The following is a 27,512-nucleotide window of genomic DNA, read 5'->3' on the forward strand; positions in this document are numbered from 1 at the left end:
GGCCCACCTTATTTCTGTTTCTCACCACTATGTACTTAATGATCAATGAGCTAATCATAAATGAACTATAAAAATCAGTCAAAACTCTAACTCAGTTGCACACCTTTGCAAATTCCATCTGCACTGTGTCACTGGGCCAGCTAAAATAAAAGTGCTTCTTTTAAAAAGGACATCTTGCCCCGTTTGTCATCTTGGGGTCTTGCCCCATTTTTCATCATGGGGCCCTGTTTTTTGAGTAGAGTACAACACTAACTATGAAATGAAAACTGTACACTAGCAAAACTGAATAACTCTTCTCTATCCCATTCATATCAATTTTTTTTTCTTTTGGATTCTTGTTCTAATTGATTTGTAGTCTTTATATATTCCAGACATTAATGTTTTGGGTTAGAAATACTACCTGATCTGCAGTTCCTCTTTTAACTTACTTTATGAATTTTTTGTCATATAAATTTACCTTATAGGTATAATGCCTTATTACATAGCTATGACTTAAGGTGAAACAGTTGTACAGAAAGAAAAACAAGCTAATAAAATAAACAGAAAAATAGTATCAAAAACAGATGAATATATGTGGGATGCAATATGACAGAGACAGCACTGTAAGTTAGTGTAGTAAGGTTGGACTATACAAGAGATGACCCAAATATATGGTTAATGTTTACATTTTAAAATATCATTACATTACAAGATAAATTGCTATTAATTCTCATTAAAATACTTCCCATATTTTGAGTACATTTATCCTATCCTTCTTTTCACTTTCACAAGTAGTTCTGCAAGTCCTCTTTTGTGAGTAACTTTGCAAGATGTTGCAAAAAAATACAGTGACTGTTGATGCTGAGTGCTATCCAATGGAAAGCCAGGGTTATAAAAATATGGTGCATCCTCATTTGCTTCATTTACTGGTGCCGCACCATGTAACTTCTTCAAAATTAAAATGGCCACAAAAGGTAAATATTTTGAGTTGATTCAGGGACCTGAGGCAACTACACTGTGCAACCGAAGACTCTTATGAAAGAGGACTTCCCGAACTGTTTTAGGAAGTGATAAGAACAAGTATATTCAAAGTGGTAGAGAGTACTGGGAAAGGAATATATAGCAATTCACTATGTACCGTAACAATTTTTAAAAACTTAGTTGCCATAGTATCATACCTCATCTAATAAATATTTCTGGTTATAACTGGTATCCATATGAAAATACATTATCACCTTCTCCACACAAAAATTAATAACAAGTGAATTAACACCTTAATGTGCAAAATGAAGTTTTCAAAGATTAGAAAAAAACAGAAGTACTTACATAAGAAAAGTATATAGGATGTTTTCTCAATCACAATCATAAATACAAAGGGAAATACTAATAAATACAACCTCAAAATCCTACTAATTTGTCATATTTTACATGTACAATGAATACTATCTTGATATAGCCTGACAGCCTTAACTGCGCTATAATGCAAAGGGAAAAATATTCATGCTTTTTAAGTAGAATATTTACAGAGAACATATTTTTAATATACAGAATGTTATCACTAGTTTTAAATTCATTTAATAGGTTCAACAACCTAACTGCAAGTATCGCTAAAATTTAAATTTAAAAATATAATTCTTCATAGCAGTTAAAATTATTATGATCTCTGGAAGGCTGAAGCAAGAGACCTGGAAGTTGAAACCAGCCTGGGCAACTTACATAAAAACCCTGCTTCAAAATGAAAAATAAAGAACGATTTGGGATATAGCTCAGTGCAAAGATCCTGAGTGCAATTTCTAGAGCTACAAATAACGTATATAATATAAAATGTACAGAATGTGTTCTCGTATGAAAAACCATGCAAAAAACAATATATATTTATATAATTATTTTGGTGAGAATGTACACCTATTTAGCATCAAAAATACATTAAAATCATAGAAACAAAGGAAAAATTAAATGACAATTAAGTACAAATGATAGAATTATTGTTTTCATTTTGTTATATTTTTTACAATGAATAACATCAAAAATTACTTTTGAGGACTAAGTTCAAATAATTCTGACAGCAGTTTTTATAGAGCCACTGTTAATTCTTTACTAATCTAGTTGATTTATGGCATCTGAGAATATACTAATCACGCTCCAATGTTTGATTTCACTTAATTTCCACACAAACAGTAAGAGACTTTTTGTTACTCTCATATTTTAGGCTTAAGAATCATGTTCGGAATGGTTATGTGGCTTGTCCAGCTGTACAAGTAGTCGATTTTCCTATCAATAATCATAGTAATATAATCACCATCAATATAAAGATTGAAATATAGCTGCTAATAAGATTAGCAATGGCAAAACTAGATGAGGTGATTCAAAAAGTAGAACTGGTAATATAGTTGTTTGAAGAACATGGATCTATGCACTGGTAATCTAGATATCAAATACAAAATAATTCTAATGTCTCACCAGGTGATGCAGAATATGAAGCAATGATAAATGAAAAGAAAGAACACTGAGTATGCAATCAGAAAAAATCATTTTTAGGCTTCATCATGCCAATACTAGTCACAAAGAATTACTCTGGATTTTGTTTTTTTTTTTTTTTAATCTATAAACTAAAAGAGTAAGAAAAGTACCCATGTTGTCATGAAGATTTAAAATTTTATGTTTGACTGCCTAAAAACATGTGGCTAATCCAAATTCAAGATTGGTTCATTTAGTTTCTAAAGCTTTCATTTGTGGTAAAGGAACACTCTCGGTGTCCCATAAGATTCTTTAATTCACATTTATATTTATAGCTTCCTATGCAACTGTGATACTTCCTATTTTATATTTACTACAAGGACACATGATATAGTGATTTAATAAACACAACAGAAAACAAGATGGTGTGAAGTAAAGAAAATAAACTTTGAAGTCAAAGCAATTTGAATTTAAATCAGACTCACCAAACTTCAGGTAGTATGCTACTGTCTCTCTCTGAGCCAATATATTCTCATCCATCAAAGGGAAATATTACCATCTATTTCGCAAGATTCTTGTAATAATCAAATAAGATGACTTATATGAAGTTTATTTGCTACATTTAAAAACTTGCTTTCTAGGTATTCTTATTATGCTTAACCAACCTTATAATGTGCAATCCTTTGTGATTTGAATCGCAGAACCACTCCACATATTTGACAAAAGTTATCTGTAAAATGTTCAGGCATTTTCTCTTCACTCCAAGTGGTACCTATGAACAAAGTAAAGGGAAGTAAGACGACGTATCATATTAATGAATATTTGGACATATCATTTAATTCCTCAAATATGTATTATTTCTCTTCAAATCTGAGTGCTTCTGAAGATATAAAAATAGTTTGTTTCCCAAGTATGCAATTTTATATACAAATATTAAGTTTGCCTCTATGTCTAATGACACAAAAAGTTATATTCATTTAGGATGGTAATCCTGTATATATAGATAATATATACAGGAACATCAGCAACTTCATGAGCTTCACAGACTGATTTGGATAATCAATAATGAAAGAATTAAAAACCCCAGCCTTGATATTGTGCTTTTTATGGCACAAAATCCTAAGAAATGTATTGTTTTAAGACTGTCACTTAAATATGGAGATATAATTCCCGTGTTACTCAAAAGTCACAGGGAACCACAAATCACCTTTGTCCATGAGGGCAAACATCTTGTATTACTGTACAACTACTAGGGCATTCATTTGGCTAAATAAATCTCATATATAAGTTCCCCCAATGATATCATGTTCATGCTATAGTGTTTTTCACTGTAGTAAGTAACACATGCCAAATATTTTGTATTTACATTTAAAGTCATCACTTTATCTGAAGTCCTTAATAGCTTCACTATATTGTACCAAAGGTTAGCAGTTTATCTAAAGGATATAAATCACAAAATATCAAAATTTTGCTTATTATTTGGTTATTTGTATGAATGAATTAATAACACATACACTTTTGTGAAAAGATGCCAAAATAAGATGTAGAATATAGCACATATTTAATTTCAAAATTAAATATATGCACATATGTACAAATAAAATTATGAATGATATAAACTAAATTAAAAATTATTAACTGTGGGAAGTGACAGAAGGATTAATGAGAGAAAACAACTATTTTCTCTCTATACAATTGTCTTAATTTTGCAAAACACATATGAGTTTTTAATTTAAAATGATCAGAATAGATATCTGCAAGATGGTAGAATAGTGTTCTTCAGTGCTTGTCCTCCCGTAAAATCCTCAATTTGAAAAACTGTTCATCCATGAAAATACCTTGACAAGCACTAATGAAACAAGGGAAGTGATTACAGCTCTTGGGTACACCACAGAAATAAGGTACACTGAGAAGTATAAGAAGCTCAATTTGACGTTATAAGTATCACCCCTGCCCAAATCCCAAGTGACACAGCATAAAAAAAATAACCTATGGCTGAAGGAAGAAGAGGGAAGAGAGAGCCAGACTTTGTCTTAAAAGCCAACACTAAGTCTGCCCACACCAGTAAAACTCACCCCAGTGAAACCTAACAGGAAGCAGGTCTCCACAGCCCCAGCCCATAGACTGGCACCTGCAGACTGAGCCTCCATTCTTGTTCTGGTGTCAGTCTAAATTTATTACTTCAGGCTGAAGGTCTGTGCAACAAACTCAGTCTCCAGGTTGCTCCAATGCCAGGTCCACCTCTGTGGCCTTAGACGCTGGACTGCCCTCAGCACTATCCAGGCCTCCACCACAGCCTCACGATTTAGGCCAGATCTAGAATCAGGCTGACTCCTGCAGCCCTAGGTATCAGGCTCACATGCATGGACCCAACCCTCAAGCCAGAACCTGTAATTATAGGCTGTAGGCCTGTACTCACTGCCTGAGCTGTTAAACATGCCCCAGTGTCGGCCAAGATCCTGTAGCTCTAGTGCAGTTCCTACAGTCTCACCTTCCAGTTTAGTCCCTATAGCTCCATTCTCCATAAGATGAGGGTCCAGGGCTGTTCCACTAGATTCTAGTGCTATCCCCCATAGATCCAGGATTTAAGACTACTTCTGTGTACCCAGATACCAGACTGACCCCTGAAGCTCCAGGATTTAAGTTTACCTTTGTTGATTTAACCTCTATGTCAACACAACCAAACTTTACAACAACATCAGAAGTCCCAGCCTTTAGGGTAGGCTCAGTGGTTCTAGGCATCCCATTAACATATATGATCCTAGGCTCTAAATGAGCCCCTGCAGACTCTGGCTATATACTGGCCACAGTACCAGTCTGATTTTGGAGCCTTAGTTGCCAAAGGACTCATATTTTAAGCATTCTCTAGACTACTAAGAGCCTAGACCCACCCTAGTAGATCCTAGATCCAGGCTGGATGCCTTAAATTAAAGTTCTAAAACCAGTCCAGAAAACTCAGTGGTCCAGTGGTCCCAGGTACCAGCCCTGCCTCAGACTCAAGCCTCACCCTGCAGTCCTAGATTTAGGGCCCAACACTGGGTAAGTTTCTTTGGGATCAGGTTTCTAGCTAGCTTGTGTAGGCACAAGATCCAGGCCTGCCCTTGTGAATCCAGGCTTGAGGACCATTCTTGGAGACCCAATCAGCAGGCTTACCATGCCAGATTCAGACTTCAGACCTAGTCCTGAGGACCAGAAGCCGTGCCTGGATGTCTGATGATCTGGGTACTGGTCAGATTTCTAAGGAAGGAAGAAGCAAAGCTCTCCTGAGGACCGTGTCAGATGGTCTGACTAAAATCTCTGGGCAAGCTGACTGGTAAAGAGCTTTCCCTAACAGAGCAAATCTGCAAAAACTCTAGATTAAATACCTACTTTGTCAAATGTGGTGCTATCAATGTAAGGTGACAGGAAACATGAAAAACCAGGGGAACTTAATATCACAAAAAGAACACAATTTCTTAGCTAACTAAAAAGAAATGAAGATATATTAACTTTCTAATAAAGAATTCAAAATAACTTTTAAAGAAGCTTAACAAATCCAAGAAAATATAAAATTCAATGAATTAAGAAAGCATTACTGAGCCAGGCGTGGTGGCTCACGTCTGTAATCCCAGCACTCGGGAGGCTGAGGCAGGAGGATCGTTGTGAGTTCGATGCCAGCCTAGGCTATAAAGTGAGCTCAAGGCCAGCTTGAACTGCACAGCGAGACCCTGTCTCAAAAAGACAAAAAAAAAAAAAAAAAAAAAAAAAAAAAAAGAAAAGAAAAGAAAAGAAAGCATTAGTGGCAAAAATTAGATATTTTACACACAAATAAAAAATTATCAATAAAAATCAGTTCTGGAGTTGAAAAATATAATGAAATGAAAACTACAACACAGATCAGCATCAGCAGACCAGATCTAGAAGGCTAGAAGCAAAAGAAACTTTGACTTCAAAGGTAGGTTATTTGAAAATATAGACAAAGCAGAAAAAGAATGAAAACAAATGAAGAAAGTTTTGGGGACTGGGTATGGTGCTACCTGTACTCCAAGCACTTGGCAACCTGAGGCAGGAGGATCTCTATGAGTTAGAGGCCACCTTGTCCTACATAGTGAGTTCAAGGCCAGCTGGACCTAACAAGACCCTGTCTTAAAAACAAACAAACAAATAAAAAAGAAAGACAAGCTTGCAGATTTACAAAATAACATCAAAAGAGAAAATGCTAGGATTAAAGAAATTCATGAAGAAGAGAGAAAAGGACAACGTGTTAAAAGTTTATTTAAAGAAAAATAGAACAGTTTCCAAATTTGGGGACAGATATAAATATCCAGCTACAGAAAGACAAACTGTCTCCAATGAAACCCAAGTGAAACAAAATTACTTCTAGATATATTATAACCAAACTATCGAAAATTGAGGACAAATAAGAGAATCCTGAAAGCAGAAAGAGAAAAGAAAACACAAAAAGGAGTTTCAAATTACATGAGTCTCATAAAGGCTATATGTAGAGTTCTCAGCCAAGACTACAGACCAGAAGAGGATGGGATGTTATATTCAAAGTGCTATTGGAAAAAGAAACGTCAGGCAGGAGGCAAGAGGATTGCCATATGCAGCAAAGCTGTCCTTCAGAAATGAAGAAGAGATAAAGACTTTCCAAGACAAACAAAAGCTGAAGGAGTTCATCTCCACCTGTGCTACCTTACATGAAATGGTAAAGGGAATACAAATTTCAAGAAAAAAGTGCATGAAAATATATGAAAGAAAAAACACTGTCTGGTAAAAGTAAGTGCAAATTCTGGTATTATAATGGTGGTATGTACACTTCTTGTATCTTTAGTAGGAAGGTTAAAAGACAAAACTGTTAAGAACAATGACGTAACTAGTAATTTAAGGGATATATTGTATAAAGTGAATATGTAATTGTGACATCAAAATATAAAATGGTGGGGGGAGGTAAAAGTGTAGCTTTAAATGATAAAAATTGTTAGCTTAAAATAGAATGTTGTAACTGTATTTTTGTAAATACTAACCACTATTTTTAAAAAAAATCAATAACAGACACATAAAAAAATCGAAAAGAATGAAAGTATAGCCACAGGGGGGAGGGGGGAAATCAACCACAAAAGATATATAAAAACATGAAAAAAACAATACTATGACATTATTAAGTCCTTAAATCAATAATAACCTGTATGTAAGAGGGGTTAAATTCTCAATCTCTAAACAGAGTGGCTGAATGGATTAATAGAAAATCAAGACCCAAATATATGATGCTATAAGAGATTCACCTCATATAAAAGGACATCTGTAGAATGTGAAAGGATGGAAAAGATATTCTGTGCAAATTAAACCCAAAAGTTAGCAAAAATAATTTTTACTTAAAACGTATGTTACTCAGATATATTGGCACATGCCAGTATCCCAGCACTTGGGAGGCTGAGGCAGGAGGATTGCCCAGGGTTTGAGTCCATCCTGGGTTATATAAGTAAGTTCAAGGCCAACAAAACAATACAAACAAACAAAAACTTATGTTACACACCTTCAACTAAGCATAATTTTCAAAACACTCTACTGAAAGTGTAACACTGGCTGGTAAACGTACACAGACAAATTCAAATACTCTTTTTTAAAAATTTTTTTTTATTTAACTTTTTATCGGTACTAGGGATCGAACTCACTACCGCCTGCTTGCAAGGCAGGTTTTTATGCCGCTGAGCTAAATCCCCAGCCCCCAAATTCAAATACTCTAACCTAAGACTAAGAAGTTATTTTAAATTACATGTTCAACATAAGAATGACTAGTTAGAAACACATCAGAAATGACTTCATGGTTACAATTTAACCCTAAAAATTGTCGTATTACTTCTGAATTAATTTTGAGATTATTTGAAAATATGACTAATTTATTTTTGACCCTACAAAGGAAAAGGGGCAACAAATAAGTATTTCAGGTCTTCCTGTTTTAGAATAATTATGTGTAATGTGAGCATAGTGTTATAATCTTGAGCTTCCTATTAAAAATATTTAATAATAACAACAACTGAATATTATTTTTTGGTGGAAACATAATGACAGAAGTATTTATTTAAAAGCTCAGAGTATCACACATTTCAATAAAGGGTAAATGATTCATAAAATTTTGCACTTCTTTCTCTTTTGATCAACCCTGAATTCTAAGTTTCCCCAGTGGTAGTATAGCTTACAACTGACACTCTAATTGGTTGATGCCAAGGCTGATATTTACTCCATTATTGATATTCCAGATAAGTTCTATGAAGCTCATGAAACTACTGGTGCCCCTACAACTTTTCATTGTAATAGTATTACCTAGAATTAATGATTCATTTCCTTAAAGTCTTGGCCAGTTTTTATCAAATATTGTAATATTCCAAAATCTCAGTAAATAACTGAGATGATCTTCCCAGTAAATAACTCATTCATGTCAATTCTGGGTAAGGTACTAGAGTCATGGTTCCTATTTCAATGTACATAAAAGGATCTGGTTCTTAAATAAACTCAAATACGTTTGTATCTATTCAAATTTTCATCCTTCGTGGAATTTTTTTTTCTTTATCAGTGTTTCACATCAAGTTCATCTGTATAACTTTTCAAAATAATACATCCTGAATCAAAATAAAAATCTGTGACTGATTCATTTCTTACCCAGTGATTCTAATGACCATCATTGTTTGACAAGGCAGGGTCAGACTCTTAACATAATGCCTATCAACATTCATTTGATGAATAAGGAGAACTACATAAAGGTGCTGTCATCTATAGTGTTACTTATCAAGATAAATTATACTTACTCTAATGTGTAGAGGTTTTGGAAGGAAGAAAATATTCCTTGGCGTTATTTTAATTCTCCTTATTTTACACCCAGAAATCTGAGTTTTTAAGCAAACTCCTTAGGAGTATAATTGGGTGTGATTTCTTATGACTGTCAAATGAATGGTCTAGTTTAACCTTTCATTATAGTAGTTCTGAACCATGGCTGCACATTAGAATAATAAAATAACACAGCAATTTTCAGGCTCAATCTCACATTAATCAGAATTAATCAGAATCTGTGTGACTGGTTCAGTTGTTTTTTGTTTGTTTATTGAATCTTCTCAGGTGATTTCATAGTGAAGCTTGAGAGCAAGGACTATCTTTTTAGGAAATTGTTGAACTGAAATCTGTTTTCCTGGACAGCAGGTCCTCAAACTTTAGTTTATATCAAAATCTACTGGAAAGCTGTTAAATGAAATTACTGCACCCTGCCCCGAGAATTTCTAATTCAAGTGTTCTGGGATGGGGCTAGTCTTAGTCATTGCTGAAACACAATGCCTAAACCCCACAATTTAAAGAAACAAAGGTTTATCTCAGCTCAGAGTTTGTAGATGTCAGTCTATAGTTTGCTGGCTCCAAGGCAAGGCAGCATGGTAGAGGGGCGTGGCAGAAAAGAAACAGTTCATAGAATGGCAAACAGTAAGCAGAGAGATGGATCCAAGGAAGAGGGAGGGAGTTACAACTTTCCAGGCCACACTCCCTGGGACCCACCTCCTCTGACCAGCCTTTACCTCCCAAATCATATTTAGCTATAAATGATCCAACCACCTCCTATGAGGTTTTGATAAGACATCTGGATATAAGTTATACCATTCTGCCTTGTTCCCCAAAAGACTTATGTACATCTCTTTATGCAAAACGCATTTAGTCCATGTATAAAAGGGTTGCCAAAGTTTTAATGCTTACACCACTGCTAAAAAGTGTAAATTCTGTTTTCTCTGAGATGTAAGGCAAAATCTTAGCTGTAACTCCCTGTGAAAATGAAAAGAAAGTTAAACACTTCCAACATACAGTGGTACAGGGATAACATTCCCATTCTAAATGAGAGAAATAAGGGAACAGAAAAGAACAGGACCAAGCAAGAGTGAAATGAAGTGAAGCAGAGCAAATATTAAATCTTGTAGTTCTATGTCCAGCACTTTGGGCAAACTGTGGTAAGATGGGAACTTGAAGGCTTGTGCAGCCCTGCCTCTATGGCACTGCTGGTGATTATAGCCCTCATGATCTCTCTTTGGCTGGCTCTGCTCACTCTTTTCAGCTTTCTTCAGATGTTGCATGTTCCTGTCTTTCCTAACATCTTGGGGTTTCCACTATACTTTTGGCTTCACCCTCACATCTTCACACAACACACTCTTAGGATCAAAATTCCTGGCCTCTAATCCCTGTTTCTGAAATCTGGGTGAAAGCTTTCCTGATCCCATAACTTGCATTTTATAAAGCCAGCACCATGTGGATGATGCCAAGGTCTGCCACAAGCTGGATCAATAGGTGAATCCTTGTGTATCATCCTGGTGGGTAGGAGAGGCCTTCCAGAGGCCTTGAGTACCTGAATGGCTGAGCATAGTAAACTGAATTATAGTAACTGAGAATCAATTTTCATTCCCTATGCTGCTTCCATTCTGGAGTACATTGCCCTGGGTCTCTCTTGTCAATGCAAAGTCTTTTAGTATTACAATTTTGAAAATGGGAAGGGTGGGGCCTTACTAGTTTCACGTGTTCCCTCAAGGCATTTTTTTCTAATTTCCTTTTGTAAAGTACTTGACTTCTTTTTAATTTTTTTCCAGCAATCAAGGTCTCCTCTGCTCCAACTATGCAGTCCCCTACTTTAGGGAAATTTCCTTTGTGGCCAAACACAATACTTTTAAAATCATTAAGGTGTGCCTTTTGTTTTTGAGTCTCAAGATAGAGCTCGATAAAAGCCCCCAGGTATAGCCATTCCATTGCCTCAACTAAGACTGCTCTGAAATTTCTTCTGCCAGACTAGTCTGCTACTCTTAATCTCAGTCTCTTGCAAAATCGCTGGATGTGAGAAAAATGCAGATAAATTTTCTGCCAGAGCATAACACATGTGGAGTCAGTTTTTCCCAACTGAAACCTCTTGAGCATGAACTTTAAATGCTACACAACTGTCAACATTCTGGTCTTCTGATCTCGGACCAGAACTTCTCATGAAGTTCAGCTCTTAGAACTCTAGAGTTGCTTCTTCAGATAGCATTTCCAGAATTTTCCAAACTCTTCCCACAAGACAATTCCAAAAGCTTCTGAACTACATGATCCAGCAATGTCAAAGCAATGACCCTACTACTCTGTTACCAAGGCAGGGTGAAATGGCAGAAAGGCAAAGCAGAGGAAAACAGCTTATGACATAGCTGTCAGAATGCAGAGAGACAGATAAAGGGAGAAGAGAGGGAGATATAACCTTCCAGCCACACCCCAGTGACCCACCTTCTATGAGCAGGCTTTACCTCCCAGCATTATATTTAGTTATATGCCATAATCACCTCTCCAAAGCCCCATCCCTCCAAAGCATGTAAGGCTTTTGTGGAACATTTGGATAAAAACCATAAAATGGCCTAAAAATTGTATTTCTAAAAAGTTCCCTGGTTGTATTGATGCTATTGATTCAAGGGCCATATTTTGACAACTGTTGTCCTACAGTTTCCATTTTAATTTCTTGAAGATATGGTAAATATAATTCCTCTTGCAATGTTTCTTTGGTACTGTAAGAGAATTATTATACCCTTTATACTTTCCTATTCCTTTACTCCTTTTGTGAATCAGTCTTGGATCATTCTGATAGCATGAGTTCTATTCTTTTTAAAATTTGTCTAAAGTTCTGCCATTCATAAATTTTCTTCAATACATTCCCTTAATAGGGTCACAATAACAGCATACAAGTAAAATGCAGTAAATACCTTCTTTTCAAGGTGTGGTTAAAAAAAGCCAGAATTTGTCATTTCAACCATTTTAAACCATACTGTTCAGTAGTATTCAGTAATTCAAATTTATATATTGAATATTTATCTATTAATGTAGACTAAAATAGGTTCACAAATTTTGATGGTCACACCATCAGCTGTCATACACAGCCAACTTTTGACTAAAATATATGTTTCCATCTCATCTGGAGGTGATTAAACTGCTTTTCCAGGAGAGGTATACAGACAGAAATTTTGCTGAACTCCCAAAAGAACTCAGTATATACTTAGATTTCATCTTGTCCCACTTACATTTTATCATTAGATTCACCTAATTATTTCATTATTTTAAGATCTTTTTTGGATCCTAAATTTTTCATCAAGAATTTTCCAAAGTGGCTTTCTAAACTAATTAATTAATTAATCTATTTCTCACAGGTCACTCTATGCTGCCAATTCTCCTTAGCTGGATTTCCCCTAATTTTGTCATGAATATGACATTTTTATTTTGTCTTTTTTCCTTTTTATTGGTACCAGGTATCAAACTCACGACTGCCTGCTTGCAAGGCAGGCGCTTATGCCACTGAGCTAAATCCCCAGCCCCATTTGTCATGAATATGATGATAATTCTTTTCCAATAATAATACCTGAAGCTTAAAAATTTAAAAGAGTTTTCTCAGAGTCACAAAGTTAGTAAGCATCAAAGCAATGATTGAAATCTAAGTCTGCCTAAGACCCTGATATCCAGTTATTTTTTGTTTTTAATACGCAGTTCTTAGAATGTCCAAAGTCTTGAATTACAGATTTCCTTTCTAGGATTGGCATTCATAAGAAACATGCATGATTCACAAGAGATGGCAAAGAACTGTTTCTTTACAGCCATTTGCTTTCAGTCCCACAACTTGAGAAATGTTATTTGAACTCTCAAATGATTGAAGTATCTTACACGCATGTATGAAAATGTCACAATTATGTTCATTATTCTGTGTAATTAATGTACACTAATTTAAAAAATGTTCTATAGTCAATTCTAAAAGTGAGAGCGTAAACTGGTGATAGTAATTTTTCAGCCAGTATCAGGTCAAGGAGAAAGTCTGATCTCAGGGAATAAATGTTAAATTACAGGTCAGGTGATCAAATGATATTGGCTGTGAAGAAGCTGTCTGGGCAAGAAATTAGTATTTACTAAGCGTTCACTACATGCCCTGAACCAGTGTTCCAGCAAAGAATTGGGATCTAGGAACTGACTGTGGTAGGAATGGGAGCCAACATAGCTGGAGAAACCTGGAAGTTTATATCTTTCCTGTTTTCTTTTCTTTTTCAAACTATTCCCATGCTTTTTCTTTTAACTCATTAGAATATTAAACAAATGCATTTTCATCCATTGTTTGTTGAATGTCAACCTATACTGTAATAATTTTTACTTCTTAGACCAGTAAAAACTGTGAAAGGCACCAGAATAAGAGAACGTATTACTGTGGTTATATGCTATTACATACTGCAACTGTATGACTAAGAACATACCACATTCTTTCAGATTTATATTTCTGAAGTTTCGTTTGTACTTGACTTTATACATTTTGTGGCGATCAGTGGGAAATGTATTTAAATAGGAATACATGAAGCAGAACTGTGAACAGATACTTACAGAGGACCTATCCAGAAGCAATCCTAGTTGCTTCTGGATAATATCACAAGGTACAAAACTGATTTCAATTTTTGAGCAGCTACACAGTCAATGTAGATTAAAGGTTATTTAAAAATCAAAAGGCCCACTGTCTCTGCCTAAATCTTCCATTATCTTCATTTTGTTGTCTATATCTTAATCCAAAAGTTGGTTTTCCCCAAAATACTTTTTTGTAAAAACGTGTACAGCATTTCTACTACAGAGTGCAGTGATTTATTTATTATGGTGAAAGGAAAAAACTGCTTTAGCAAAGTTTATATTTTGATTATTATTTAGGTGTAAGTAGTTTTTCTGACAATGAATACACAAAATTCATAGAAGATGTTCATGCATCTTTGAATCTAATTTTGTAAGAAATTAGGAGACCTAGGGTTGAAAATATAAATAAATTATACATTATAATATCAAATAACGATATACTAAACAGTGCAAAGTATGATTTTATTTCCTATCTGTAGCAAATAAACATCTTTGAACATGGTATGATAAATAACCCCTAGTTAATTTCAGGTATGTTATTTTAATATTTCTAGCTTAGTACTTCTGAAATATTTTTCTTTTCTTCGTATTTTTAAATGTTTATACTATGTAAGTATTAATTTAGAAAAGAGATATGGATAGCAAATCAGTATTTTATACTCAGAATCAAACCCAATTTACTGAAGCTTGGCAGTGAAACCTTAATGGCACAAGGGCATGCTCTCAAATATGGACTGAGATAAACGGTTCAAAACCTACTGGCATTTCTGGTACTAACTCATTCTTTACACTTTTAAAAATAAAACAAACTTAATGAGGAATATAAAAGTATTGTAAAAAAAACAAGGTTCACAGTGGGTGAATAGACTAAATCTGGTAACAGAGTGAGAGCTTAAATTGATAGGATATGGAAAAGATAAAACAAAACTAATGTTTAATGGGTATTTTTACACTCAGGGTAAAGAGGAAAATACTGCCTTGCTTTGTGATCATATATTTCAGGTTTTCAAACTACTAAAACGCAACATAACTTTTAGTTTGCTTTCCAGAAATCAGACACATCAGAATGTTTTTCAAGTAAAAAAGCAGAGGTGGAATACCTTAGGCTGTACTTGATGGAAAGATTCTGGTCAGAGTTCAGAAGACCAGAATGCTGATAAAAATGCTGCCGATAAAGACCAGGTTCAGAAATTTTCTGCTGGAAAGAACTGCATTAGCTGTTGGACTCCAGGAGATATATGTTATAGCTTGCAGAAAGTTATTTTTGCATTTTGTTTGTGTCCAGAGACTGCCTAAGACTGAGATTAAGGGTGACAAATTAATCTGGTAGAAAAAATTTCAGGACAGTCCAATGCTTTTCACTGAATCTACTAGAAGACAAAATAGCTAAAACATTTGAAGCTATGGGTGTAGGAAAGGACTTTCTCAACAGAAGCTCAACTGCACAAAATATAACAGGTAGAATCAGCAAACAACGCTACATCAAATTAAAAACCTTCTGTTTAGCAAAACAAACAACTAATAGGGTGAAAAGACAACCTATAAAATGGGAAAAATTTTTGCCAACTATTCCTTACACTGATGACTAACATCTACTATATATAATAAACTCAAAACAAGTAGACCACCTAAAATAAAAGACCCAGTCAAAGAATGGACAAGTGAAATGAATAAAGAATTCACAAAGGAAAAGGTACAAATGGCCAATAAATATATGAGAAAATGTTCTCTGGCCATTAAATAATAAATTAAAATAATATTAAGTTCCGCCTTACTCCAGAAAGAATGGCAATCAAGATATCAAATAGTAACAAATGCTGGTAAGGCTATAGTGAAAAAGGAGCCCTCCTACATTGTTGGTGGATTGTAAACTAGTACAACTATTATGGAAATCAGTATGGAGATTACTCAAAACTAAAATTATAAATTCCATATGATCCAAGTATTCTCCTACTGGGGGAATCAAAAAGTTTTGCGATATTGTACTGCAGCAACACATGCATACCAATGCTTACAGTAGCATAATTTATAACAGTTAAGTCCTAGAAGTAGCCTACATAGCCATCAACAGCCAATTGAATAAAGAAAATGTGGTATCTATACATATTGGAATACTACTTGGCTATAAAGGATGACTAGAAACATTTGTAAGAAAATGGATGCACCTGAAAAATACAATCTTGCTTGAAATAAATCAGATACACAAGTTTAAATACCATATGCTATCTCTCATTTCAGTAAGGAAACTACCATCAAAAAGATTAACATAGGATGGATAAAGGGAGATAGAAGAATGAATCGTTTGCAAATGGGACAAGGTCCAAGAGACTAAGGGTTGACATGAGTGGGAAGGTGTTATGGCCATGTCTAGATGTCACCTCAAAACCTCATTCAGTCATTGACTTTATACATTCATTGGTGGCTGAATCTAGAGTGTGTGATGCTGGGATAAAGGGTATGTGATTACTAAATCATTCCACTGATTGGTTTGGCACCATCCTCATCCTGGTAGTCTAGATAGAATATAAAAAGGGGCAAAAAGAAGCTGCTAAAGTCACTTGTTGGCTCCCTTGGTTGCTTTGCTACTTTCTGCCTGCCATGAATGTTTTCTCCTCTGTGATGTCTATCTGCCATGCCACCCTACCTTGAAGCCAGTTGATGATGGACTGAAGCCTCTGCAAACTGTGAACCAAATAAATATTTTCTCCCTCAACTTTGGATGTCAAGTATTTTTATCTCAGAGATAAGAAAAGTAACTAAGACAGTATTTAGAAACAGAAGTGATGCCTTTGTTCTGACAATACCTCACTATGTGGCTCAGGAGCCTTTGGAATCGGCTTGTGAGAAGGGAAGAATTAGGAAAGGTTTGGAGAGGAGTTTAAAATCAGCATAACTTGGGAATGTGGATATACCTCAGTGGCATAAGTGCCTGCCTGGCAAGTACAAGGTCCTGAGTTCGATCCCCAGTGCCAAAACAAAAAGAAATTAAATTAAAAAAATTAAAAAATAATTTAATGTTCATATTTCATAAAGAAGGAAGCATAAGGGACAGAAAGGTTATAGGAAACAAAGAATTAAGTTTACAGAAATAAAGGATTCCAAATTCAGATGTATTTCATTAAAAATTACTGTAGTCTGGGGAAAGGCAATAGTAATAGCAGAGGGATGTTCTTAAGTCAGTCATCTATAATTATTAATAGTAATGGCTCTCATTCTATACATTTGGACATTACTAAAAATATTCAAATCAACTTGTCCCAAATATATGTCTTTAATGTTATGAAAAATAAGGAATCACTTGACAGGAAACATTTTAGCCACAATATATGCTTTTAATGATATAAAAAATAAAGAAGCACTTGACAGGAAACTTTCTAATCACTGTGGCTGGATTGAGCCTACTGAAAATAGCTGTACTGTTATGAGAATGCCATTGATTTCTGCTTACAAAAATGCAACTGTGAATATTCAAATTATCATATGTGGAAGTGTCTTTAATACTATTAGATGATATTGGGAAATATAGGATTATATATATTTTTGTGACAAAAGTGTAGTATTTATAACTTGAGTCAGAAAAAATGAATTTGGTTATCCTTGCTTATAGAATTATAAGCCATACAAGATCTCTGATGAAGGGAATTAGAATATTATCGTATTTCTCCAGTTGCAGCAAAGAAATTTTATGTTTAATGAAATGTTTCTTAGATTACTCTGATAAGTTTAAATTTATTCCACTAAGATGACTCGAGATATAACTGGTTATATTTAATAAAATGAGTATTTCTTTGAATTTTAAAAAATGAAAACCAGAATTTTTATAAAAAATGTCTATTTTCGCCTCAGGACAATTCATCAAATATTTATGGCACAACTTTATACTAGCTATTTTAATGCTTTGCTAAAGTTGGAATTTCAAAGTCTCACTGATCTTGACCAAAGAAATTTGGATATAGTGGTACACACCTGTAATCCCAGCGCTTAGGTGGCAGAGGTCTGATCACTGCAAATTTTAGGGCAGCCTAGACTACATAGTGAGTTGAAGGCCAGTTGCAAAAAAAAAGAAAGACCTTGTATCAAACAAACAAACAAACAAAAAGAGAATTCTAGAATGGGATAGAGAATTTCTTGTATACCCTATTTTAACAACATGAAAAAAAGGAGAAAAGCTCACAGGAGATGACTGCAATATTATAATTATAAATCTGAAATCTGAGAAATTAGCATTTTGAAATTAGCAAAAAGCACATAAGCACATCTGCTATATTTTCTATGACTGCATCTTTAGAGACAACCTCCCTCAAACATTCTTGATTAAACAGAATGCTTCTTTGTAAAAGCTGACCTGATACAGCAATTTTCAATAGTACCATAACCTTAGGAAAGAATGAGTACCATACTAAGATAAAGATGGGGAACTATGTTAAACTTGCTGAGGCATTTTAAACTTTCTTTTCTCCTTAAAGGCCACACTACACTTAGGGAATTTTTCAGAAACATTAATTATGAAGAATGAAGATCTGAACCTGTCAGAATGGTTAACACTCATAGCTATAGCACTATGTTACATCCTTAGATTTTCAAGTTATTAGATTCATATCTCATTTATGTGTTTGTCAAATGTTAGCTACTTCACACAGATAATTACAATCAAACAGATAATGAAGGATGTCCCATGGCACCTGAACAATTATAAAACAGAAGTTAATGCAATAATTGAAAATATTAGTTATGTGTATAATACTTATGCTATTTTTATTTAAACCACATCATCTTAATCATAAGCTTCTGTGGCTAACTGATTTCAGGGGTCATTTTTGTGAAGTCAGAAACTGAATTAAAATTCTGTATACTCCATTAATTTACTTGATTTCCTGACAGCCACTTTGCATCAGAAAACCACTAAATACATGTCATTCATTTCATCAGGTTAATAAATGTGAATAAGTAAAACTTGTTTCAGATGGAAAATAATTAAAATTCTATCTTAAGAGATGTGTAATGAATAATAAAGAAGACTTGCCTCAGTTAGTATTTATAACAAGCTCAGTAAATATTTTCAAATATTGGTGTCTAATACAGATAGAGGGCTAGGAAACAACAAATAATCTCTAATATCTTTCCAGACATTCCCAATCTGCCAAATGCAGTGTTAAGATTTCTAATAGTACTTTGGCTTACAGGTTGGCTTTTAGTCTGTATATGATAATTAACCTTATAAGGTTTTATAAGATAAATAAATGAATCAGATGCCTGGAAAATAAAAAGGAATACTTTTGGGGGAATTGGAATGTGTTATGTACAAGTATCAATCCCCTAAAGTGTATATAATCATTATGTATAACAAACATGTATTAATAAAAGTTTTATGAAGCAGAAAAGCAATTCTAACAGATTACTGATTACTCGTTGCAGACACCAACATTAGATGTATAGCATAATGTGCTGCATTGTGCTTATATTAAGTGAGACAATATCATCAGATAGCATATTTATAATAAACAAAGGAATACTCTTGATAGTTAAGGAGCCAAACTAGCCATATTTAAAAGTATATTTTCACTACTCATTTGTTTTATAATTTTACTATAAAGTACAATGATCAGCTTCTTTCATATAGCTGTATCAATTTGTCTCTATATCCTTAGTACTAAGAAATGACTGGCACACATACCTAAGTGTTCCATAAGTGATTCTTAGTAAATGAAGGAAAAGGTATAATTAACTAGTTTTCATATGGTGAGCTTACTAACATATGACTTAAAACTACTTAATAATATGAAGTAAAAAAGGAAAACTTTGTTAGATAAATGCTATGCAAATAAGTTAACAATAAACAGCTCCAACCTAAAATAAAAACCATTTCATACTTTTCTTAAAAGAAAGAAGTGAATAAGCAAGGAAGGTTTTTGTTATTCTTGTTTTGGCCTTTAGTATGAGTAGACAGTAACATTATTATTGGGAGAAAATTCATTTTTGAGCCATGCACGTTTTTGGCAATCTTTACCTAAGGAAATAAGAAATATTCCACAACATTTTATGATTCCTCTTACCATGAATTCTGAGTGCACATGTATGTGTCTTTTCAAATGAACATTCATATGAACAGATGTTCACTTGCCACTTTTTAATTTTACTACTCAGTGTCATTTTAATAATTTTTCTAATGTGCCATACTTGACAATTTCTAATATCCACTGATATTTTTTTCACTACCAATCCCATGCAATCCTTGAGTGTTAGGTATATCTTAAAATGGATCAGCGAATGCTTTGTCAATCCACTTTCAATGCTTTCATCAGAAACGAACTTGTGATAGTTGATAGCCTGATAATTCTTTGACATCTTTTGAAGCCATATTCTAACTAGGATTTAGAAAAAACAAAAGATATTGGCACACAATCATCTGACGTTTTTCTTTTCTCTTTTATTTACTATATCTAGTAACTGCTTATGGATTTTATAAATATAAACATTGAGCCTTATAAGTGTTTTGGACAGTGTAGCATATCAATTATTTGTTACCTGTTGAACAGTTTAGGAGATTTAGCTAAAATGAAATGATAGACAACTTTTAAGCATCAGTTATATTTGGTTTTCGTATCCTAGAAAATTATCAACACTAATTCAACATAGATTTCATTATTCAATGAATGTGAGATAATGACTATTGGCCAAGGTATCTTGTAATTTATGAATTACTGTTGAAGTGCATAAACATGGAAATGCCACTGAAAGAATTAATGAAGGAAGCCAAAGTCCTGGTTCATAATCTCAGACCTGAAATTAAACTCAGAGATTATTTATCCCAATTTCCCTAGTTTAGCAATATCAAAACCCAAATCCAGCAAGATTTGGACCTGTTCAGGGTCACAAAATCAAGTGGATTAATTAGCTACACAGTTTATGTTTACTGCATCAGACTCCTAAGCCAGGGTTCTCTTCATATTACTGCCTGATAATAGAATACATAAGATATTGCTATTACTTTCTGAACCTGTATCTCTTAAAACCTTTACTATTGTATAAATTCAAAGATAAAACAAAACTAGTTACAGAGCCAGGCCAAAAAAATTACCATGAAAAAAGTGGTCCTAAATATTATATTACCTTGAATAGGTCACGAGAGTCAAATTGAGTGGTAATCTTTATGTCCATAAATCTACCCTTGTCTATTTACTAGTTATAAACAAATATTTTTGCATCACTTACTTGCTAGTTATGGACAGAAAGTTTGCATGAAAGTTAAAAATCTACAAACCTCACTCTAGGACAATAATATAAATCCAGACTGACTGAAGACACTAGTCTTCCCAAAGGTGATCTTTACTAAGAGCTCAATAAATAAGATATCATCATATTACAGCGCATCACTAAATTCCATATTTAGTAAGCACATTATTCAAATGTGTTTATTGCAAATATTGTGGGTGATTTGTTTTTACCATTTTGCTATTCCACCAAAGTGAAAGGTGTGAAACATTACAGAACAGTACACTGGGATATATCGTTTGCAAATGTGAAGTGAAAATAATTTTTATGGGGTAATTTTAATAGGATGTCCTATTCCAAAAAAAGGAACTTAAGTTTTATTTCATTCCACAATTTTTCACTCTGGAGGTAAGTTAGCAAAAATTTATGATCGCCAAATTGTCTATGGAGATCTTTTGAAGAGGAGTCTGTCTCCAGCTTGTATGAACATTTCCAAAATTGCTTTAAAAAGCATTTCAATGGCGCATTTTACGGTGTTTTAATAGGGTGCTTACAAGTATGCAGTATTGTATGAACTAAAGCTTCTTGTATTGAGATGCTCAAGAAGTATATTTTCACTAGCAGTAATGTGTTGGTAGGTACAAGAGCATTTAACTCAAATCCAAAGTACTTAGAGATGGGTTCATAGACTTTGCTTTACTAGGACACAGTCTTAAGCAGAAAACCAAACGAAATGGAACGAAACAAAACAAAACTTTTCAAAGTTATTTCTCAAATCTGTCCTTCTGCCAAAACTCCGCCTTTCTCCAGTACAGCTCCTGCCACCAGTCGCTAAAATCCTACAGGATAACCACCACCAAATTCTAACCTTGTCTGTCTACGAATTTCCTAACTGGGAGTTTCTACAGAGCAAGAAGTTTAATTTTACTAAAACGGAATTTTCGTTTTCATTTATTTGACCTTTCTCTCTTGATTTCTGTGTCATTTTTACCTTAACACTCCTTCGTTTTCCCTGACCCTTTGGGTCCAGGGCACTTTTACTTTGCCTACACTCTTCCCAGATCATAGCGCTGTACCGTAAAATAACCTGGCGGGGCCGAAACTATGTGAGGTTTCTTGGGGGTTTTTTACCCTCGTAGAAACTCCTATTTTGTGAGTACCGATAGTCCCTTTGCCTGAGGTCCCTATCTTTCTCCGAGGGGCAACGTAGGGAAGCGCCTCTCTGCCACGGTGCGTTTCGCACTCTCCGGGCTAACACGTTTGGCCGTTACTGCGCCACAGCAGGTGGGGGGTGGGGTGGCGGCGAACCGCGCCCCGGGCGTTCTCAGACGGGCTAACTAGAGGCAGCGAAGTTGATGGAGCCGCCCCCAACCCCGAGAGAGGAACTCACCTTCTCTGAGGTAAGGGCGGGTGTCTACTTTAAAACTACTGCCCCCCCCTCCCCGCCGCCGACCTAGCGAAGCAGCCGCCGCGGCCGCCGCGGCCGCCGCCGCTGCCGCCGCCGCCGCCACAGTCAGCGGCCGGCGGGAGTCGGAGGTGGCGAGGAGCGAGGCACAAGCCCTGCTGTCGCCGCCGCTGGCGGCGTAGAAGGGGTAGGCGGTAGAGACCGTAGCTTCAAGAGGGGAATACTTCCCTGTCAGCGGCGTGACTGAACTGGGCGCAAAGCGAGGGCAAACTGCGTACAACTGCACGGGCGCCTTGCTCTGGTTAGGTTTATCCCCGCCTTCTCTTTAGCCCCGCCTCTTACTTAGCCCCGCCCCTGTTGCCCCCATTCCCAGCTTTCCCTGGAGCCTCTTTCTAGCTTCCTATCCACCAATGGGAACAGTGTTCACCCTCAAGACGCCTCCCCTCCTTGTGGCGTTGAGTAACCTGTCTCCGGTAAAGGGAATTGATGCTGGCCAAAGGCAAAGATAAAGAGCATGGGATGAAAGATCATTTGTGCCTAGTACAGTGAGGCTTCATCCCTTGGCAGAGTGATGTAAAACCAATTTTAAAAAATCTAACCAGGCATGGTGGCCCACTGCTGTAATCCCAGCGCTCGGAAGGCTGAGGCAGGAGGATTGCTGCGAGTTCGAGGTCAAACTGGGTAACAAAGTCAGTTTAAGGCAAGTCTACACTACATAGGGAAACCCTGTCTCTAAAAGAAAAAAAAGTTTGGAAAAATCTATTAATTTACATCTAAAGTATGCCTTAAATATATCCTGCCTTGTTTTATAGCTCCTTAGTACAGAGAATACACATAAAGAAAATCTATCTACATATTTTCTTCATGGTCCTTTAAGTAAGGACTTACTTAATTACCCATACACCCACACTAAAGTACAAGAAACTCTCATAAATCTGGTTACCCATTTGAAGAACAGCAACTTTATTTTTTGGTAAAAGGGATCAAACTCATGACCTCACACTTGCCAGGCAGACTCTTAAGCCACTGAGCTAAATCCTTGGCCAAGAACTGCAATATTATTCATAAATTAATTCTTTTATCTCCTTTTCCCTCAAACTCCCGAAATCCTAAAATATGTTTATCATTTCTTGCTCTTTTAACATATTTTCTTGTCACAAATGCCTAAATAGCATTGTTTAGTTTTGATTGGTTTCAAATTTCACAAAAATTTGTATCTTTTTCCTGAATTCTGGAACTTGTTTCTTTGACTCCATACAGTATTTTGTTTCTAAGATGCATCTACATTTGTCATGAGAATCTATAGTTTTTTTCCATAAAGATTTTACAATATCCTATGTATTTCCCTGTGAAGGGTTTTACATCCTGGTACATTTGTGCAAAAGTTTCTCTTGGGTAGGTTTTTTTGTTCAGTCTTATTTTCATTCTGTATTTCAAGTCCTTATCATATCTTATCATCCCTTGAAACCTAGATAATAAATCACTGCCTCCAGGTAACATGTTCTGTCCTTGCTTGGAATTCAAGCCACTCTTCTGAATTGCACCTATATCTGATGCATACTTGTAATGAATTATAGTTTTTTGTCCTTCTCCATTACCCGGGGTCATTTTGAAACAAAACACATTTTATGTTATCTCATTTTATTTTTAACTCCTCCTGCTCTAACCCAGTATAGTCCTAAGACAAAGGTCAAAAGCCGTGCTCCTTCAGGCCTAGGTCCCTCAGTCTAGCTCAGAGACGTGTTGTTTTACTTGTACAATGTTTCATTTACTTTCTCAACAACATTTAAAAAGTATGCTTCCTACCCCCTTTAAAAAAAGGCTCTTGAAAACATTTGAAAATTGGCAGTAGTGTTTGTGTGTTTCTGACTGGTAACAACTAGTTAAAACTGAATAGCAAATTCAGAAAGTTGGAATTCTGGGTTCATAAGAATCTGTCTTTATGTAGTTTTCCTCATTCAACAATTTACTCAAGATTACCTGAGTCCATGGGTAGTTTCTCTAATCTTCCATCTTATTCTCTTTTAAACAATTATAATTTTAATCAAAAATATTGTATTGAAATAGTAGCACAATGTAAGTATAAAAATGGGATGTGATTCTATTCTCTTTGATATGAAACAAAGTGCCTCAAGAATTAATTCTCAAAATATGAATCACAGTACATTTGTATCAGAAATATTAAATCTGAATATTTGATACAGTATGTCACTCAACATTTAGCCAGTAAAAGAGAATTTCACTAGGAATTTTAAACAGAAAAGATTAATGTAGGAATCAGATACTCAAAGCAATTGGAAAGATCAGACGAGTAAAACTCAGAGAACTTGCCCACATATTTTCAGCTGGCACTGGGAAGTCTTTTCACCCCGTTTATGGTTTCCCGTATTGTAGAATCTGGAATCCTATACATTACATTTCTCAGACATCTTGACCAGCAAGACTGTGAACATGGTTTAGCCCTCAGCAGTGATACGCATCAATATGATACTTTTATATAGAAGAGACATAAAAGCCATTTTATGGGAGAGTCAACTGACTTAAAACATGAAATTTGGGCAATGGCCTTAAGCATTCTTTCATGATGGGCTTTTGAAGATTTGTGAAATTGGATTAACAGTGCTTCTGCACTGCTCCCTTTCCTCTAAGTGTCAACAAATATTTGGAGTATTCTAAATAAATTTATTTGAATACTCTAAATATTTAGAGTATTCAACAAATATTTATTACATTCTGGAATTATTTCATCTTTCTTAGGTTTCATGTAAAATTCTGTGTCTGCTTTTCAAAGAGTAAAAATGAGAATACAATGCATGAAATAAAAGAAAGTAGTTCATTTTCTTCCCATTCTTTAGCAATTGCTAGCTTCTAGTCCAGTATTTTGCTAGTTATTACTAGCATTTAGGCCAGTATTTTCAAGGAGGACAATCACCTAAGCTTACAGGGGAAAAAAAAGCTGTGGCCTTTTGAAATAATTGTAAGTCTACCTCTAAAGTTGTTTTTTGTTTCCGACAAAGTCTGCCATAGAAAATTACAAGGTGACCTAAATATGTGCTCCAGACCACCTAAACTTGTGGCACCCTTTTAGTTGACCTAGAAGTAAACTTTACTCATTATAATACAAAGTCCTCTATGCAGGATGGGAATGCTCCTCATTTTTTGCACATGGGATGTATGAAAAGGCATTACATAAAACTGAGCATGCTCAAGAATGTGTCTGTCTCTACCTAACCGTAAGTCAGTCAGTCATGCATGAATGCATATGAGTTTCTCCAGTAAAAGCGTTGGAGGTACTGCCTTAGGAATGATTGTCTGTGCCCTCCTAGTTTGCTGTAAAAATGTCTCTTCATTCATTTATCTCCTGGTTGCACTTACTGGCTTTGAATTCTCCAAAAAGTGAATCCACTTTGTTCAATTATACTATAACATGAAAATGACACCAGAGTGTAGTCATGCATTATGACAATCAGCTCATACTTTCCTTTCTTTCTCTTATATTTATCATTGCTCTCTCTGACAGTCATGCTATTAAGTGAATGCCAAAGTACTGTAATTTCTTTCACAGAGCAGAGAAAGTGGAATGTGGCAGAGTGTAACTATTATGAAAGCCTGCTATACGCCAGACATTTCTGATAATTTCTCAATCATTATACAATGGTGATTAATACTGAACTCATTAATACCATTTAAGGAATGCAAAACTCAGTCTTATAGGAGGAATTAACTTTTACATGGTTTTTAACTTGGCAATATAACTGAACTCTTGGGTGAGGGTTTTAGCTCAGTGGCATAAGCGCCTGCCTGGCAAGCATGAGGTTGTGAGTTTGATCCCTGACACAAAAAAGAAAAAAGAAAGAAAAGAACATTTTAAATGAACTGCTTATATCATTGGGCCAGAAGGAAGGAGAATTATATTTTTGAGGAGAGATAATTTTAATTGCCAAACTTTCATATCATATAAAATAAGGTGAGGGTGAGGGGAAGATTTAGGTCTAAGAAGAAGGTTAGAGATGGCAAAAATCAGTAAAGGAACATATTTTTGAATACATGAGAAGTCACTAAAAATAAAAAACATGTTATTGATCCTTTTATCATATTGCCAATGAAATATAGTGTATGTGCCTCATTTTGAATAATGAGAGGATTTAAAAAATCATTATTACCACACATAATACATATAAAGACACCAGAGAACAAAAGAAATGATTGTAATTTCAAGGCATGACTTATATGATTGATGTAGAAATGAATCTGACTAGGTGGCAAAGAAATGTTTGGTTTTATCAAGAAATGATTCAATGATAAGAAACAATGGCAAATATATTGTTCCACAACACTAAATTAAAGAAGAGCAAGCAGAAATATTGAGATATATAAATAAGATATATAAAATAGGCTAGATATGGTGATGCACAACTGTAAACCCAGAATTCTGGAAGGCTGAGGCAGGAGGATTGCAAATTTAAGCCAGGTCTGGGTGATATGATGACTTAATGAGGCCCTGTGCTGTGGTTTAGTTCTGAAATCTCTCTACACCCTTTGCACTCATATATAGGATTCTTAAGAGTACTTGGATTATGGGACTACTGTACTCATGGGTAGATTCATCTACTGCTGAGTTCGGCAAGTAAATGTGCTTTTACAAGTTAAGTCTTGGTTCAGAAATGAGGAGTGGCATGACATGCAAAGGTTTATCTCCATCCCTGGCTCCTCCTTTCTCTGTCTGATTCCTGGCTGACATGAGCAGCATTTCCTCTGCTGCTATTCCTCTCTGCTGTGCTGTATCTGCTTTGGAGCCAGCTGACCATTGACCTTAACTGTGAGTTAACGTAAACCTCTTTTCCTTTAAGTTGTAGGTGTTAGATATTGTATCCCAGCAGTAAGAAAAGTGATTAAGACACTATGGTATCTTCGCTAGAACAGATTAATGTGACTTTAGGTACATTGTATGTGACACTGATGTAACAAGTGAATTGATTTCTGTCCTTACTATAAAGAATGACTAAATATCATTCACATTCACATATTTTTTTTTTGGTACTAGGGATTGAACTCATGACCTTGAACT

General features: G+C 35.1%; 1 protein-coding gene across 1 annotated transcript in view; it reads right to left on the bottom strand.

The window, feature by feature from the left end:
* The window catches only part of Zmat1 (zinc finger matrin-type 1), a 109,696-nt gene that overhangs the window by 25,478 nt on the left and 56,706 nt on the right, over nucleotides 1–27,512 (bottom strand). The window contains exons 3-4 of the mRNA XM_063245569.1: nucleotides 22,430–22,742; nucleotides 3,102–3,208 (exon numbers count right to left, since the gene is read on the bottom strand). Coding sequence (XP_063101639.1) covers nucleotides 3,102–3,208; nucleotides 22,430–22,742 — 420 coding nt within the window. The remainder of the gene's footprint in view (nucleotides 1–3,101; nucleotides 3,209–22,429; nucleotides 22,743–27,512) is intronic.

Source organism: Cavia porcellus, unplaced genomic scaffold (assembly GCF_034190915.1).
Source record: "Cavia porcellus strain 051 isolate PalLab524CR breed Dunkin Hartley unplaced genomic scaffold, mCavPor4.1 scaffold_3, whole genome shotgun sequence".
Taxonomy (NCBI): Eukaryota; Metazoa; Chordata; class Mammalia; order Rodentia; family Caviidae; genus Cavia; species Cavia porcellus.